Below are 16286 nucleotides of genomic sequence, written 5' to 3' on the forward strand. Positions count from 1 at the left end.
TCATTTGGCCTTGATCGTTTTTCAAAACAGTCTCAAAGAAAGAACTGTGAGCTTTGCAAAGTAATGATTCGTTTCTCAGCCTTTTTCTCCTGTTTAGTAAGCAAGATAAGAAAGTCAGGGGGGTGGGAAGAAAGAGTGGAGAGAGAGAGAAAAAAAAACTGTCCTTTTTAAAGTCCACCCCCATCCCCACCCCCTCACAGCACAGGTGGTTTTAGGTCCCAACATGGCTTCAGTCCTGCTCAGTCCAGCAACAACCCAGAATAAATATAACATAAGTGGGGAAGGAAGGAAGGAAGGAAGGAAGGAAGGAAGGAAGGAAGGAAGGAAGGAAATGGGGAGAAAAGCAGAGGAAGAAAAATCACTCCCACTGGTGTGTATACAAAAGATCAATTCTTTGAGTGTGTACAGGAAAATTAAAATAAACAGAAGAGACAGAGGCAGCCGAAGTGGAGCATGGGCTGTTTGTTTGGGAAAGATGGACATTGTCTGGTCTCACAGTGCCAGCAATTTCCTCTTTCCCCTCTTCTTCTAAATGTGTGGGGGGAGGAGGTCCCCTGCAGGGGACATGAAGGGACCCCGGTTCCTTTTCCCAGCCAGGATCCCACAAAACTCAGAAAACCCAAAGGAAGACATCACCGTGTGCACAGAGCATAATCACATCGATCCGTGGTGATTGAATTGCGTGCTGGTAGAAACTGGCGGTCAGAGAGCCAGTGAGCTTACTTGACAACAGTATTTCTTGGGAATGTCAGTGTTATCAATGCTGGTGGCCATGAGGAGTGTCTGACTCAAAAGCTAAGAGTCTGAGGTCTGGAGTCCAACAGTCGATGTTCTGAGCTCGATTCTGCTACCAGCAGAATTGAGGTTGTTGGACTGGCACGGTTGCAAATAAGCATTGTCCACTCATCTGCAAAATATGTGGACACCAGCGGTTCTCAACAGGGAGTTTTAGCCCTCAAGGGACACTTGTCAGTGTCTGGAGGCATTTTGGATTTGGGGCATTTGGGAGTTGGGAGTGCAACTGGCCAGGGATACTGCTTAACACCCTACAAAGCACAGGACAGCCCCGATCATAACGAATTATCTTCCCCAAATGTCAACAGGACTTCTGTAGAGTCATCACGCGTTATGGCAGAACAGAGAGAGGTGGGCTGAACTTTAGGCAACCTGGGAGTTTTGATCTGGATCCTGATTTTATCTCCTTGATGTTAAAGTTGTGCAGGAACAGCCGTATGCATTTTGACAGCCTTTCCTAGTGAGCAATATAATTTCCTCCACGTGACACAGAGCGGTAGGTCTACCAACACACGGAGCCTGTGCTTTATCCTTTTTGATTTGTCAAAGGTGTGAAGAATTTTTGCAGCTATGTATTTACAAGAGGCTATTCGGCCAGTGTGAACGTCCACATGAAACTCGGCAACATTCAGGCTGTACAGGATAAAAATGCAGGGGGCGCTTTCAGGATGGATATTGCGATGATTTTAAAGTTACACGGAAAGTTTAACCTCTTTGAAAAAGTCTTTGAAATAAATCATTGTACATTGCATGTTGCCTGAAATATATGTTCTGCTAAAGTATGAAAGAATGTGCCTCATAACATTAAATAAGAAAAAAAAATTTGGCATAAAGCGAAAAAATTTTGGCATAAAGCCAAAAAAAACCTTACATGCATGGTTATACAATTGCACAGTTAAGCAGCCTTATGCATACAGTGGCCGTTTCAGCGGTGGTCAGTTATTTTCTGTCTTTTTATTTTTGAGGCAAACGCCAGAATGTTGAGGGTGGGGGAACATGAATTTTTAAGGACTGCCGAGTAAACATTCAAGAGGGGTTTTTATGGAAACAGCTTTCTCATTTTGGAGAAAAGCCAGCAAATGTCCCCATCTGGGTTTGCTCGGAGGCCAGGAGGGTTTCCACCTACTTGCCAATAAAAGACTCGATTGTTTTCTTGTTTTCAGCAAGCATGGTCTGGCCAGGGTCATTCTGTGAGGGTTACATTTTGCAAATAAGAATAGCTTCTGTGCTCCGTCCCTGGGTCAACCTAACTTGCTTTGGGTGGAATTTCCGCTGTGGCTTTTAGGAATGAATCAGCCGTGCACACACGTGCATCAGCCAGACAGGTCTGCTGCTGAGAGAGCCGGTGAGTATCTCTGTTTTGCCAAGGAGAAGACGTTTCCTGAGAACCCACCCCGGCGCTAAACTCCAGCAGGCCTGGCCCTACCGGAGCTCCAGTGCAGGTAACCGGCTTACCTCCCTGGGCTGCTAGCAAGCCAGCTTACAGTGTCTAGGGACGTTCCTCAGCTGCTGCAAACAGAATTCAAACCCTGGCAATGTTTTAGAAGCGACTTCTTTGAAAAAATATTAATAATAAGTGAAAATATGAAATGCAGATTTTATGTGGGAGATTTCTAAACATAATGCATAAGTAAAATCAGCAAGAGAAAACAGACCGAGGGAAGGAAAACTTAACCACATTAGATCCTTGTCTCAGAGGTGCCACGTGCACAGAGACTGAACGTTGAAGCTACCGAACATTAAAAAGTACATTGTGTTTTGGAGCAGAGTCCAAGATTTGCAGCAAAACTGAAGCCAGTCTCACTGCCCTGGGGCTGCAGGGCTAGAAGGAAAAGGCAGGGTTTGTACTTTCTTAGCCCTGGAAGAGAATCAAGGGCTAAATTATGGGTCCTACTGGGAGGGCTCTTCTTTGGTTTTTTTCTGGATCTTTCTCAGAGAATGTTTCATCTGGTAGCATGAGGGCAGCCTGGAGCATAATGTGCAGAATTCTAAAGGATAAAGTGCAGAATTCTTTAGAATAGAAAAATAGGCTCTTTCTGTCTAGCTAAATCAAGCATATGATTTAAGAGATAGGAGTAGATATAAGTATATCTCGTACGACGTTTCAATCATCGTCGGGTGTCCTGTATTTAGACTCAAATATACCAGCCAAATATAAAAGACATAACCAGTCATATTCCCCAGAAAAGTCAGAAGACACCGTAAGATGTTTTTTTGCCTGAAAAAAAAATACATACTTTTATAAAGGAAAAATCATATGTGCACGTGTAGTTTAAAAAGTTCACAGAAAGATTTGTATTATCGTTTAACTCAATTCTTGCACAAACTTTTTGAAGTACCCTCATACTTCATATTACATTGTATATTTATATATTTTATTGTACATTTATATTATACTTGTATGTTATGTACAAAAGGCACAATGTTATGATATACGATGTATAAGAATATAGATAAATGAAAATATAGATTAAAATATTCCTACAGGTCCCTTATGAGATAATGATTTAAGATTTGTAGCTTAAAATTGCCAAGTGGAACAGACTGAGAATAACGTGCATGGTGGTTGTACGTCCTGAAAATCACACCACCTACTCGTAAGAACAAGTCAGGCACAGCGTCCTGATATTCTAGCTCGTCCAAAGAGCAGGATGGTTTTTATCATTTACGTAAACAGCAGGTGGATATGGGCTATTCCGTAGGCTTCAGCTTCCTACAGCAGCTGTCCAACAACCTTAATGAATGGAATGCTGAACTGTTGACTGCCTCATTACGTCTTTAATATATTTTTAAAAATCAACATTGCCTGAATGTGATGATATTAGGGCAAATGGTCCACATAGGACAACAGGGGCAATACTTTAAAAACCTAAGAAGACGGCCTGGTTTGGTAGAAGTAGGCATGGCTGGAGGTCCCTGTGCTGGGATGTAGGTTGGGTCTGAATCTGTCTAACCTCTGATCTCCACCTGACTTGGGAAAAACAAACCTGAAGTCAATCATTCCCAGCCCAAAGCATCCTGCAAACACCGCTGCCTTCCAGCTTGCTTCCTTTGAGGGGGAAACTTTTCATCCTCGATTGGGATGTTCAGAAGGAAACCCAGGGCAGAGGGGAGTCGTTCACATGCTATGATACATTCTGCACTGAGTTTTAACTCTGAGCCTCATTTCTGGTAAGCAAAGGGCTTCCAGCTCCTTTCTCTAGCACTGACTAATGGCCAAGCCTGTCTTTATGAAGCAGAAAATTAACCATGACTTAGAGACCTGTGAATTTAGATCTTCCCTGGAGAAAGGTGGACATGGATCACCTCAATCTCATGGTATCCAAAATTAAACTCCTTCAATGCCTTTATTTCAGTCTCTTTACTTATAAAAATAAACACATATTCATTATGGTGAATAAGTTTGAAAAATAACACCTGCATCTTCACCCCCAAAGACAAACCACTTCTGAGCAGGATGGTTGCAAATGCTCTCCCACTATTTTGCTTTGACTGTGTTTTTTTCTCACTACATTTGTTTGTACAATATTTTGCTTTTATTTGTTGTTTTCTGAGCATTGGTAGTATATCATCATGGGTCAGAAAACAGAGCTGAGTGTATTAAAGTGGTGAGTTTGTCTGTTTTTCTCTGGGTGTACAGCTCCAAATCCATTCCTTAGTCTGTGAGGCTGACAGAATCCTGCAGACCCTCCAGCATAGAAATATAGTTCTTCAATTTCAGCTGTGAAAGATTACAACTTTAAGGATGTTTTCTTATCTTTTTCTCTCCTATTTTTTTCTTTGTTTTTGTTTTCATCAAAGGTAATGCATGCACTTCATCGATACACTTTCATGAAAAGCTCCAGCAGTAGTATGGGTTTTTTTGCATGAAATTTATCTTGGATCACCCCACTATGCATTTCTCTTGAAGATCACTTGACATGCAGAGAAAAGACCCCAACCCCCTCCCTGCCTTCCCTCCACAGATACAAAGAGTCTTCGAAAAGTTCGCAGAGAGATTTGCATCGTGTTCATTCTATTTTCCCACAAACTTTTTGAAGAGCCTTTGTCTATCACCTGCTTAAGTTCTTTCTCGTCTTTGAATCCATGTAAACAGAGCATCACGTGATGCACTGTGGACCTGTCTTCTTTTACAACTTTAAGTACCTTCAGCATTTTTCTCTATTATTATTAAAGTCCACTGTCCTTCTTGGGAAACTGGGTTTGTCTCCTGAACCCTGATCTGAGCAAACACCCCACTTAGGGTCCCAAGCCTGAGAGATTAGGAGTCCCTCAGCCACTCCTGTCTCTTCCCACCCACGCCCGGGATTTTTGCAGCCTGCACATCTGCTGGGCCTGAGACCTTGCAAATTGCCTTCTCTTGGCCATCCCCCCTCCTTCCACTGGCCACATCTGGCCTTGGTGGAATCTCCCCTGGACAGCTGCAGCGGCCCCTGCCTGCTCCTGCAGGTCCCCAAATCACAGCCACTTCGACCCTGCTAAAAATGGCATATGGCCAAGTCACTGTGCTGGTCACCCAAAGGCAGAAATCTAGCACCCCAGCATGCTCCAGCCTCAGCCCCCATATCTGTACCATCCACGTCCATCCCATGCCCCATGCATGGGCCGTGTGCTGGCAGCCTTTTGCAATGTACCCAGTGCCACCCCTTGTGTCTCAGATTCTGGTTTATCTTCAGTGCCTCATCCCTTTCCTGATCCACACCATGGACTCTCCCTCACTCCTTAGAGAGACAGGAGCTTTGCTCCTTCCTCCATCCGTGTGTCCTGTGCAACCCACTCTTCTTCCTGTGTGGACCGAGCTCCCCCAAGCACATGGGCTGCCTCCTCTACCACAAGTGTCCACGCCTCCTGAAGAAGGTTGATGCTTCTCCCCATGCTCCAATGCCCAGTGCCTACAGCATCATTCTCCACGTCCTGTTCCTTCAGGCAGACACTCCCGGCTCTCTTTCTAGGCAGGGCTTTGAGGAACATGCGCTTTGAGCTGGAGCTTGTCACTTGCGCCACTGTGCAGGGGTTTGAGGACGGCAGAGAGGATCCCTTGGAGAAAGAGAGACTGAAAGTGAAAACATTCATGGGGGCATCCTGAGACTCTACAAATGCATCTGCAGAGACCTCGTGTGCTGGGTGCTTTCGTCCAGCAGGTTGGGGACCCTCTAGGTCACTTGGAAGCACCTATATCAACATCCCTGTAATGAAGCTCCTCAAAGTCCAACAGCCAGGGTGTGTTTGACTATGAAGAACCAATTGCCCCATTGCCAGCAGTGGAAGCCTCAGGATTTTGGAGAATATCATGCACCCAAAAGGCATATTGTCTGGTCAGGACTCACTGGGGCAGTGAGATGGATTTCCCTCCGTGGTGCACAGATAACAGGTTCCATAGAAACACGATGCATCGCAGACTCAGACCATCATGTTGTTCTTGGGTAGGTGAATGGATAACTAAACCGTGGTGCACCTACACTGCAGAATGTTGTAGGGCACTAAGAAGAAATGAATGATCAAACCTTGGAAAGTCATGGAGGTACCTTACATGCATATCGCTAAGTGAAAGAAGCCAATCTGGAAAGGCTGCAGACTGTAGGATCCTAACAATAGGACATTCTGGAAAAGACAAAACTATGGAGACAGTATAAGATCAATGGTTGCCCAGAGTCAGGGGGAGGGAGTGATAAGCAGGTGGAGCGCAGAGTTTTTAGGGCAGGGAAACTAGTCTGTAGGATACTTTATTGTTGGGTGTATATCATCGCACATTTATCTAAACCCACAGAATAAGCAATACTGAGAGTGAATCCTAATGTCAACCACAGGCTTTGAGTGATATAAAAAGCAAACACCACCACTAGCAAAGCAAATCCAGTGAATAAACAGTTTGTGTCCTGTTTCTGCACATTACCCAACTATGTTGGGCTCACCAGGGAGGATGGATCCCCTCCGCCTTTATTCCGACAGAGAACTTCCCTGCTATGGATTCCGTTCACGGTCACAGCCTACCAAATAAACCCACCAGGCGGGTTTGCTCTTGCCCAGCACAAGCCTGGTCTTTTCCCAGGACCACGACATGGCCATCCTCATGGCCCAGTCCTAGTGCATAGGAGACCGTGTCTTGGGAAGGTCTAAGAAATCTCCTGCAATGACCAGGGGGCTCGGAGGTAACCTGCAGCTGTCTTATGACCCAGAGCTGAAGCCCAGAGAACAGGAAGGGTTGAGGGGATGTCAGGTGGCACTTCTCATGAGCTCTCCTGGGCTCCTTGCACTCAGCTCTCTCCCCTGCAGGGATAGTGCGTGCCTGAGGGAAAGCCCCTCCACCTGCACCATCTGTGTGCCATCCCATTCTTCACTGTAACCAGCCACCTTGGGCGGGACTTTCTCTCCTTTTCTCTGACAGTTCCATTTTCAGGTTTTATTTCAGATCTTTAACTCCTCAACTCAGATGGGTTCCTTTGGCTACAACCCAACCTCAGATAGGTGCTTGCTCCTCAAAGAATGATTACATATTGTAATGATGCATAAGCTGACTATCCTGTTTTGATATCCCCCACTGTACACAACTATTAATAGTCAACTTCATACCTGACAAATATGCATAATTAATTACATTTCAATAAACAAATAAATTGAAGAAAAAAAAATGTCAGGAATCACTCCTGCTCCAGGCTTGGGAAGCTGAAGACACAAGAATCTGCCTCTGGACAGCCAGATGTGGCACCGCACTTTGGAACTGGCTGCAGTGACAGCTTTCTGGGAGGGAGAGGGCCTTTTGTGGATGGTGGACACTTTTCATCCCTATGGTCACTGGGCGCTGGTAAAGGGGAAATAGGAAAAGAATGTGATGACTAGTTTCTTTTGCTTCCCCTGGCTGTCAATGACATTCTCCTGGCTGTTATTTAGGAAGGTCAGTGTAAGGTCCTGTCTGGACACAGCATTGAGGGCAGAAGAGGCACACTTGGGGGCATGCACAGAACACCCGTTATTCATCATGTTAGAAAGAGGACAGACAGGGTGAGCCATCTGTCCTGCGGTGCCAGTTCCGTGGGCTCTGTCTGCATCTCATTCCTACCTCGTCTTGAACGGGGGCAATAAAACAGACCCCACCAGTTATCAAAGAGTTACACCAGATAGATAAACGATGTCAATTTTGAACCTGGCAGGGATCAGTAAGTGTTATCTCCACTCAATTCAGTATGGGCCACACGGCAAGGGACTGAGGGGCTCGTCAGCTAAAAGCCGGATGAGGGGAAATGCTGGAATTCTCAGCTGAATGCACAACAGGGAGGCAGCTGGTCTCAAGATTCTGCAGATTCAATGCAATTGATCAGAGGAAGAAGCCCAGACCTGCAAACAATGAATGTCTCTGTTTCCAACCAGCTGACGAGGAGAATAACTGAATGCATTTTTCAACAACTCCGGGGGATTCCACGAAAGCAGCTTCACCTTGGAATTTTATTATATTGGTTAATGCAGGTACTGCCCCATGCTGACCATTCATCGGGGGACGAATGACCTTGCACAGGGCGGGCTAACTAGTAATAGTAGTAATACTGGTAGGAAGTAACTATAGAAGTGGGAACTATTGTCGCCATAGCGATATAAGGACTAGTCATGGGAATTGGAGTCATAGCAGCAGTGGTGGTTGTATCATGGATGCAGAGTTTCACTTTTGCAAGGTGGAAAAGTTCTGAGTGCGCAGAGATGGGAATGTACTTAATGCTGCTGAATTCACACTAAAAACGTGATGATGCTACATTTTATGTGATGTGTATTTCATGACAATTAAAATTTAAAATGTTTGTGATCATTTCATATTAATATTCTTATCCTTAATTTTTTTTTCTTTACACTTTTACCTTTTATACCAGGGATCAGAAATCTTTGGCCCATGGCCCAAATCCTGTTCTCTGCCTATTTTTATAAAGAAGGTTTTATGGAAGGCAGCCACATCTAGTTGTTTTTTTCTGTCTGTGGCTACTTTAATGCTACCACAGCAGACTGAAGGATCCTAACAGGAATCCTCTGAGCAGCAAGACCCAAACACTTCTTATCTTGCAGTTAGACATACACGTTTTTACATTCTTGACATAGTGTTTAACATTTTTAAACCCTTTTCACTTGAAAAGAGCATTTCTTTAGGAGATTTTAGCCATTGTTTTAAGTTTGGTTTTTGGGGGGAACCAAAATAGAGAACCAAAGTTTCCGTTCTAGTTATGGACTTACTGTTTTGGCTTCTTTTTAAATTAATTTTTTAAATTTTTAATTGATACATTGTTATTATACATATTTGATGTTTTGATACATATGTGTTGTATAATAATGAGTCAGGGTAGTTAATGTATCCATACCTCATGCATTTATCATTTCTTTGTGGCAAAAATATTCAAATGTCTCTCCTTTAGCTACTATGTAACATGCAAAACTTAAGTGTTAACCAGAGTCACCCTACCGTGCAATAGAACACCAGAACTTATTATCCCATCTAATTGCAATTTTGTATTCATTGGCCAACTTCTCCCCATATATTATTTTGGGGTTTTTTTGTTTTTTTTAGATTCCACAAATGAGCCAGGTCATGCAGTATTTGTCTTTCTGTGCCTGGCTTACTGTTGGTTTAGGTCAGTGCCTGCTGCCTGTGTTATTACGAACATCTTCATTTCTTACAGGAAACAAAAACAGAGAGACGACCAACATGCTACATCTGGACCTTCCTTGGTAAGATAGAGTGACGTGCATTTGTTAATTTTGTAGTTCTGCTGCTGTATTTCTTCCTGTTGCTTTCTCAGAGTGCATTAATAGCCAAGTGGCCTTGTTCAATTTGTAATTGATTGCACATCTGGAAAATCAAGGACAGGACCTGGGATTAACACAAGTGCTCTGTGCTCCCCTACCTCCCAGGCAGCCTCGGAAGAAATGCTATTTCACACTTTGCAAACCAAGGGGGCATCAAAACCTACCATAGACCAGATGTTTGCTTTTCCAGAGAGCCTGTCCTGCAAACTTCTTGGAGACTGAGAACAAATTTCTACTTCATGACACCGGGGATTAAGACCTTATTGTCTATGTGCATGTCCAGGGTGGTATCAATGGAAAAGATAGAGATGATGGTGATAACGTGGAGACCACCAGCCCCCTGCAACACTTCCTCATGGTACCCTGGCACCAGGCGTCTCTGCTCTGGGCTGGAACCTGCCTCATCCAGAAGACCCAGACATCACCAGACATCAGTAGGCTGAGAAAGTTGGTCTTTGGTATTTTCATATCCACATTAGCATGCATGGGGACGTTTCATGGGCTAGAAATGACCTGCTCTCTGTGGTCAGCTCCTGCCATGAGCTTGTGTCTGGTCCAACTTCTAACACAGTGCCACTAGTACCTAATTTCCAAACAATTTCTTTATTTAAGAAAGAGAAAAGAGGAAGATGACATTTAAAGGACAAGGGGCCTTAGCTATTCTGGAGACCTGATCTGTGCATTTTAAGAAAAGCAGGAATAAGTTTTTGTATTCATCGTGCGTATGATCACTTAATAACACACTGCACAGCTTCCAAGACAAGGTTCAAAGTACAGATAAAACCATCAACCATATGAGTTATGTTTAACTGAAAAAAAAAAAAAACAAATAAAAAGCAAATGCTTTAGGAGATGTACTCAAAGCCATCCTAAAACATGATGATAATATCAAGGTGCCCTAAAATAATGACACCAAGTTCCAACTTACAGAAGTCATGCAAAGAAGATGGCAAGCAGTGTCAGGGTTCTTTGTGGCTTGTATTTCAGGAGCTGGCTGGCAGTGACCTTCAGCGTGCTACTGTGTTTAAAGCCATCCACGAGCAGTGACGTATCTGGCTCCCGGCCAAACATTCTTCTTCTCATGGCGGATGACCTCGGCATCGGGGACATCGGCTGCTATGGGAACAATACCGTAAGGTGAGGAACAGCGGAGGGCTAACCTGGTGTCCCCAATGCAGACACCACGAGAAAGAGGAGACACTCTGACAAACCTTGATCTGAGCAATTACACTTGCACAGAGTTCTGCACACACAGCTTCTTTTAACACCTGCTGTCTTCTTGCACCAGCTCCAATTCATCCTATACGTGACTACTCCTTTCATTTTTAAATAAGATTTTTATCTGCCCAGTACATGATGGACAATGTTTGAAAAATCACTGCTATTACCTGTAAGCCAGAGACCAAAATTCAACTACACGTCCCTCCCCAACCCTGTGTCCATTCAGCCAAGCCACCAAAGCAATGTTCAGACAGACAAATCCATGTCCTCCCAGTCCCAATATATGACATGACCATCTGTCTTGTGCTGGTGCATCTTTCTAGAATCATCTCACCATTACCTTTGTCACGTCTAACTTGCCATTTGGGACCAAGCTCAGGTACCACACGATGCTATGTCTGAGTCCATGCATTGAGGCCATACTCTTTGTCTAAATCCCACCCCCATGTGGCATCTACAATGTGTTGGTGTCCACGAGGTGGGACCTTCCCATTTAGACTGAGTCCCCAGGGAGCTGACAGCCTGGACTCTCGATTCTTGGATTCCCTGTGACAGCTATTTCTTGGTACCAGTTGTACCTGCAGGAAACTCAGTCATCTCTGAGTTGATGTTTCTCTGAAGGTTCCGAAAACATGTGAAGTTTTTGTCTTTGGTCATTCCAAAGAACACCCCGACGCCTTAAATGACGACCAACAGACTTTCTACTAAGTAGCATGTAGCTATGCTTGGGAAAATCCTGTTTGTTTTTGAAGGAATGAAACTTTAATTTTCCCTCTACAGGACTCCAAATATCGACCGCCTTTCAGAGGGTGGGGTGAAACTGACCCATCACATTACTGCCGCTTCGGTGTGTACCCCGAGTAGAGCTGCTTTTCTGACGGGCAGATACCCTATTCGATCAGGTTAGTCTTTCTTTACTACTAACTGGGGGGCTGGGCGGGAGCACGCTGCCTTGAATTCCTTTAATACAGCTATTAAGGTGTGAGTCCTTTGGCATTGTGTGGAGAGAACGGTCCGATCCCTGTATTTTTACCATCAGGTTGGAGTCAATAAGAGTTGCAGTGCTGCACCGGTAAAGAGATACACGCAGGGATCCGTTCATTGGACTGTCTCCTGTGATGTCTATAGGGAACCGTACAAGGCAAGAGTGGGCAGACTTACCACCCAGCTATGCCATTCCTGGGTATATACCCAAAGGGGATGAAATCACTATATCAGAAAGACACCTGCACTCCCATGTTCATCACAACACTCTTCCCAATAGCCAAGACGTGGAATCAACCTAAATGCCCATCAGTGCATGAACGGATTTAAAAAAACTGTGGTGTATACACAAAATGGAATACTATCCAGCTATAAAAAGACACGATGTCCTGTCATTGGCAGCAACATGGATGGAACTGGAAACCATCACGTTAAGTGAAGTAAGTCAGGCACAGAAAGAAAAATACTGCACAATCTCACTCCTATGTTGAACCTAAAAAAAAAAAAAAAAAAAAAAAAAAAAAAAAATATTATTCAGCCACAAAAAAGACATGATGTCCTGGCATTTGCCGCAACATGGATGGAACCGGAAACCATCGTGTTAAGTGAAATAAGTCAGGCACAGAAAGACAAATACTGCATGGTCTCACTCAGATGTGGAACCTAAAATAATAAAGGAGATAGTGATTCTCATGGAAATGGAGGGTAGAATAATGGTTATCAGAGGCCGGGAAGAGAGAAGTTGGATGAGAAGGGGTGGACTAATGGATACAAAACTATGCTGTCTACCCTAAGTGAATCATTGTGCAGAATGTGCATGTATTGAAACAACACACCGTATCCCACAAATATGTACAAGTAAATGTTAAAATATTTTGAATAATAATAATAAAAAAAGAGTGGGCGAACTTTTTCTGCAAAGGGCAAGATAGAACATATTCTCAGCTCTGCAGGCCATGTAGTCTCTGCTGCAACTACTCAGCTCTGTTTTTGTAGCTTGAAAACACCTATAGGCAGTACATGCACAGGTGTGTTCCAATAAAACTTTATTTATAAACACCAAAATTAGAAGGTCATGTAATTTTCCATGTTGTCAAATATACTTCTGTATTTTTTTCCAACCATTTAAAAATGCAAAAACTATTCTCCACTAGCGGGCAGAACAAAAACAGGTGGCAAGACGGATTTGGCCCAGGGGTCATAGTTTGCCAATTCTTAGTATGAGAGACACTAAGGGATATTAACAGGCAATATGTTGACTCTGGTTGTGCCAAAGTTTAAGAACCCAAGTGTGTTTACTCTGGAGAAGAAGAAATAGGGGTCTCTGAAGATTATCTTTAAATCTCTGCCCACCACATGAAAAAGAATTTTCCTTTATTCTTTGTGACCCCAAGAGGAAAATGTAAGACCTTTGGATGGGTCTAAAGATTGACATACTTGGCAAAATATTTCTCTTGTTCCACCTCAGGGTTTACACCCCATCCACATTGTGCCCTATAAGTCTTATAGGTACTTTGGCATAAAGGTGTACCATGTTTTGCTTAGTATTCTCTATTTTCCTGTGGATGTGTGGCAGGGAGTGGATTAGAAATTGAAATGTCTGTGTGATTGTCCTCAGTGTCCCTGTCCTCTTTGACCCTAAGGCTGAGAAACCTGACTCTGGGAAAAGGTTCAGACCCTGTATTAGTTAGGGTTATCCAAAGAAACAAAATCAATAGGATCTATCTACTATCTGTCTATCTATCTATCTATCTATCTATCTATCTATCTATCTATCTATCTATCTATCTATCTATCTATCTATCTATCTATCTATCTATCTATCTATCTATCTATCTATCTATCTATCTATCTATCTATCTATCTATCTATCTATCTATCTATCTATCTATCTATCTATCTATCTATCTATCTATCTATCTATCTATCTATCTATCTATCTATCTATCTATCTATCTATCTATCTATCTATCTATCTATCTATCTATCTATCTATCTATCTATCTATCTATCTATCTATCTATCTATCTATCTATCTATCTATCTATCTATCTATCTATCTATCTATCTATCTATCTATCTGTCTGTCTGTCTGTCTGTCTGTCTGTCTGTCTGTCTGTCCGTCCATCTGTCTGTCTGTCTGTCTGTGTGCCTTCCTATCTATTCATTCATCCAATCATCCTTCTATCTGTCTTCCTATCTATCCATCTGTCTGTCCATCTGTCCATCCATCCTTCTATCTATCCAACCATCCACCCATCCATTGTTCTATCTATCCAACCATCCAACCATCCATCCATCCATCCTTCTATCTATCCAACCATCCAACCATCCATCCATCCATCCTTCTATCTATCCATCCATCCATCCATCCTTCTATCTATCCAACCATCCATCCATCCTTCTATCTGTCCATCCATCCATCCATCCTTCTATCTATCCAACCATCCAACAATCCATCCATCCATCCTTCTATCTATCCTTCTATCTATCCAACCATCCATCCATCCATTGTTCTATATATCCAACCATCCAACCATCCATCCATCCATCCTTCTATCTATCCAACCATCCATCCATCCATCCTTCTATCTATCCAACCATCCATCCATCCTTCTATCTATCCAACCATCCATCCATCCATCCTTCTATCTATCCATCCATCAATCCATCCTTCTATCTATCCAACCATCCATCCATCCATCCTTCTATCTATCTATCCATCCATCCATCCATCTATCCATCCATCCATCCATCCATCCATCCATCCATCCATCCATCCATCCATCCATCCATCCATCCATCCATCCATCCTTCTATCTATCCAACCACTCAACTACCCATCCTTCTATCTATCCAACCATCCATCCATCCATCCTTCTATCTATCCAGCCATCCATCCATCCTTCCTTCTATCTATCCAACCATCCATCCATCCTTCAAGGGTGTATGTATATATGTATACATGTGCTTATTATCTATCTATATATCCATTCTCCAATCTATCCATCCATCTATCAATCCATTAAGTAGATATGTATGTATACATGTGTCAATTATCTATCTCTCCATCCGTCTACCTAATCATCCATCATCTATTTATCTATTCTTTATGTACATATGTGTCTATTTTCTATCCATCCACCCATTCCTCTATCTATCCACCCATCCACGTATTCATCCATTATGTATGTACGTGTGTATATATATGTGTGTGTGTGTGTGTGTGTGTGTGTGTGTGTCCATTATCTATCCATCCATACATGTAATAATCTATCATATCTATTTATCTATCCATCTGTCTATCTCTCTAATCATCTATCATATCTATGTATCTATCCATCCACCTACTAATCTATCCATCCTATCTATTATCTATCTATCTACTATCTATCTATCTACCAAAGGAGATTTATTTTTAAAAAACTGGCTCATAATATTGTGAGGTGTGCAAGTCTGAAATCTGCAGGGCTCATCTGCAGGCTGGAAACTCACACAGGAACTGACACTGAAGCCTCAAGGCAGAATTTCCTTTTTATCTGGAAAACTCCATGTTTGCTTTTAAGGCCTCCAACATGATGAAAATGGATCAACCCATATTATCAAGAGTCATCTCCTTTGCTTAAAGTCAACTGAACACAGGTGTTAACCATATCTACAAAGTACCTTCACAGTTTGAATAACCGAGGACTGTAGCCTGGCCAACTGGACACATCAAATTGACCCTCACAGACTTTCAAGCTTGTCGGTGTCCAGGGCCCCATCTCATGCCCCAGGGAAGAAGGAAGCCTGGCCGACATAAGGTGAAACACCCCGATTGTCTCTGTAAAGGCTTCACACTGGTCTTCATTGAACCAGGACACATCCTCAAGGTTTTGGAAAACCTCAGAAAGAATTCTCCAAGTCCCGCAGTGATGACCACTGAGAACTATTCACTCTTTGACCCGATGGAGCCTCTCTAATCAGACTGATTTATCCAGATATCCTTGGAGACTTTGAACATCTTTTAAGTCGGTGGTTCTGAGCCATGGCTGCACTTTGGAATCACTGCAGAACTTCAGAAAAACACAGGTGCCAACACTCCCCCCTTGGACAGTCTGGCCTCTCTGGCCTGCAATGCATCCTGGTATACTCATTATGTTTTTTATGTCTATTTTAAGATGCTTTGATATTGTGATGTCTTGCTGATCCTAGAGTGACAGCCACTCCTGGGACTGGCTAATTCTTAAAGAGAGCAAACAACTCACCTGAGTGCACCTTTCATATGCAAACTAACCAAGCCAGAGCTCACACTCCAACCACATTCTCTACAGAGCTCTCTCACTCTGGGACACTCTCCACCTGCCCTAATTACCTCAGGGCAGGTACTGGACAACTAAGGACAGCCCCTACACAGCCTGGAACCTGCTGAAATTATTCAAACCAGCCAATCTGAAGCCTGCTCACCCTGCCTCGCCCATTTCTTCCCACAAAAAAAAAAAAAAAAAAAAAAAAAAAAAAAAGGC

At 43.1% G+C, this 16286-nt stretch overlaps 1 protein-coding gene across 4 annotated transcripts in view; it reads left to right on the plus strand.

The window, feature by feature from the left end:
• Nucleotides 1–2081: 2081 nt before the first annotated feature.
• The window catches only part of ARSE (arylsulfatase E (chondrodysplasia punctata 1)), a 30462-nt gene continuing 16257 nt past the window's right edge, over nucleotides 2082–16286 (plus strand). The window contains exons 1-4 of one of the 4 annotated variants that reach the window (XM_008587383.1): nucleotides 2082–2237; nucleotides 9450–9498; nucleotides 10564–10713; nucleotides 11578–11699. In XM_008587383.1, coding sequence (XP_008585605.1) covers nucleotides 9476–9498; nucleotides 10564–10713; nucleotides 11578–11699 — 295 coding nt within the window. In that variant the 5' untranslated portion in view covers nucleotides 2082–2237; nucleotides 9450–9475. Of the gene's footprint in view, nucleotides 2238–9449; nucleotides 9499–9858; nucleotides 10024–10563; nucleotides 10714–11577; nucleotides 11700–16286 lie in introns of those variants that run through there. The other 3 variants (XM_008587384.1, XM_008587385.1, XM_008587381.1) reach the window with 3 other exon arrangements.

Source organism: Galeopterus variegatus, unplaced genomic scaffold (genome assembly GCF_000696425.1).
Source record: "Galeopterus variegatus unplaced genomic scaffold, G_variegatus-3.0.2 Scaffold4361, whole genome shotgun sequence".
NCBI lineage: Eukaryota > Metazoa > Chordata > Mammalia > Dermoptera > Cynocephalidae > Galeopterus > Galeopterus variegatus.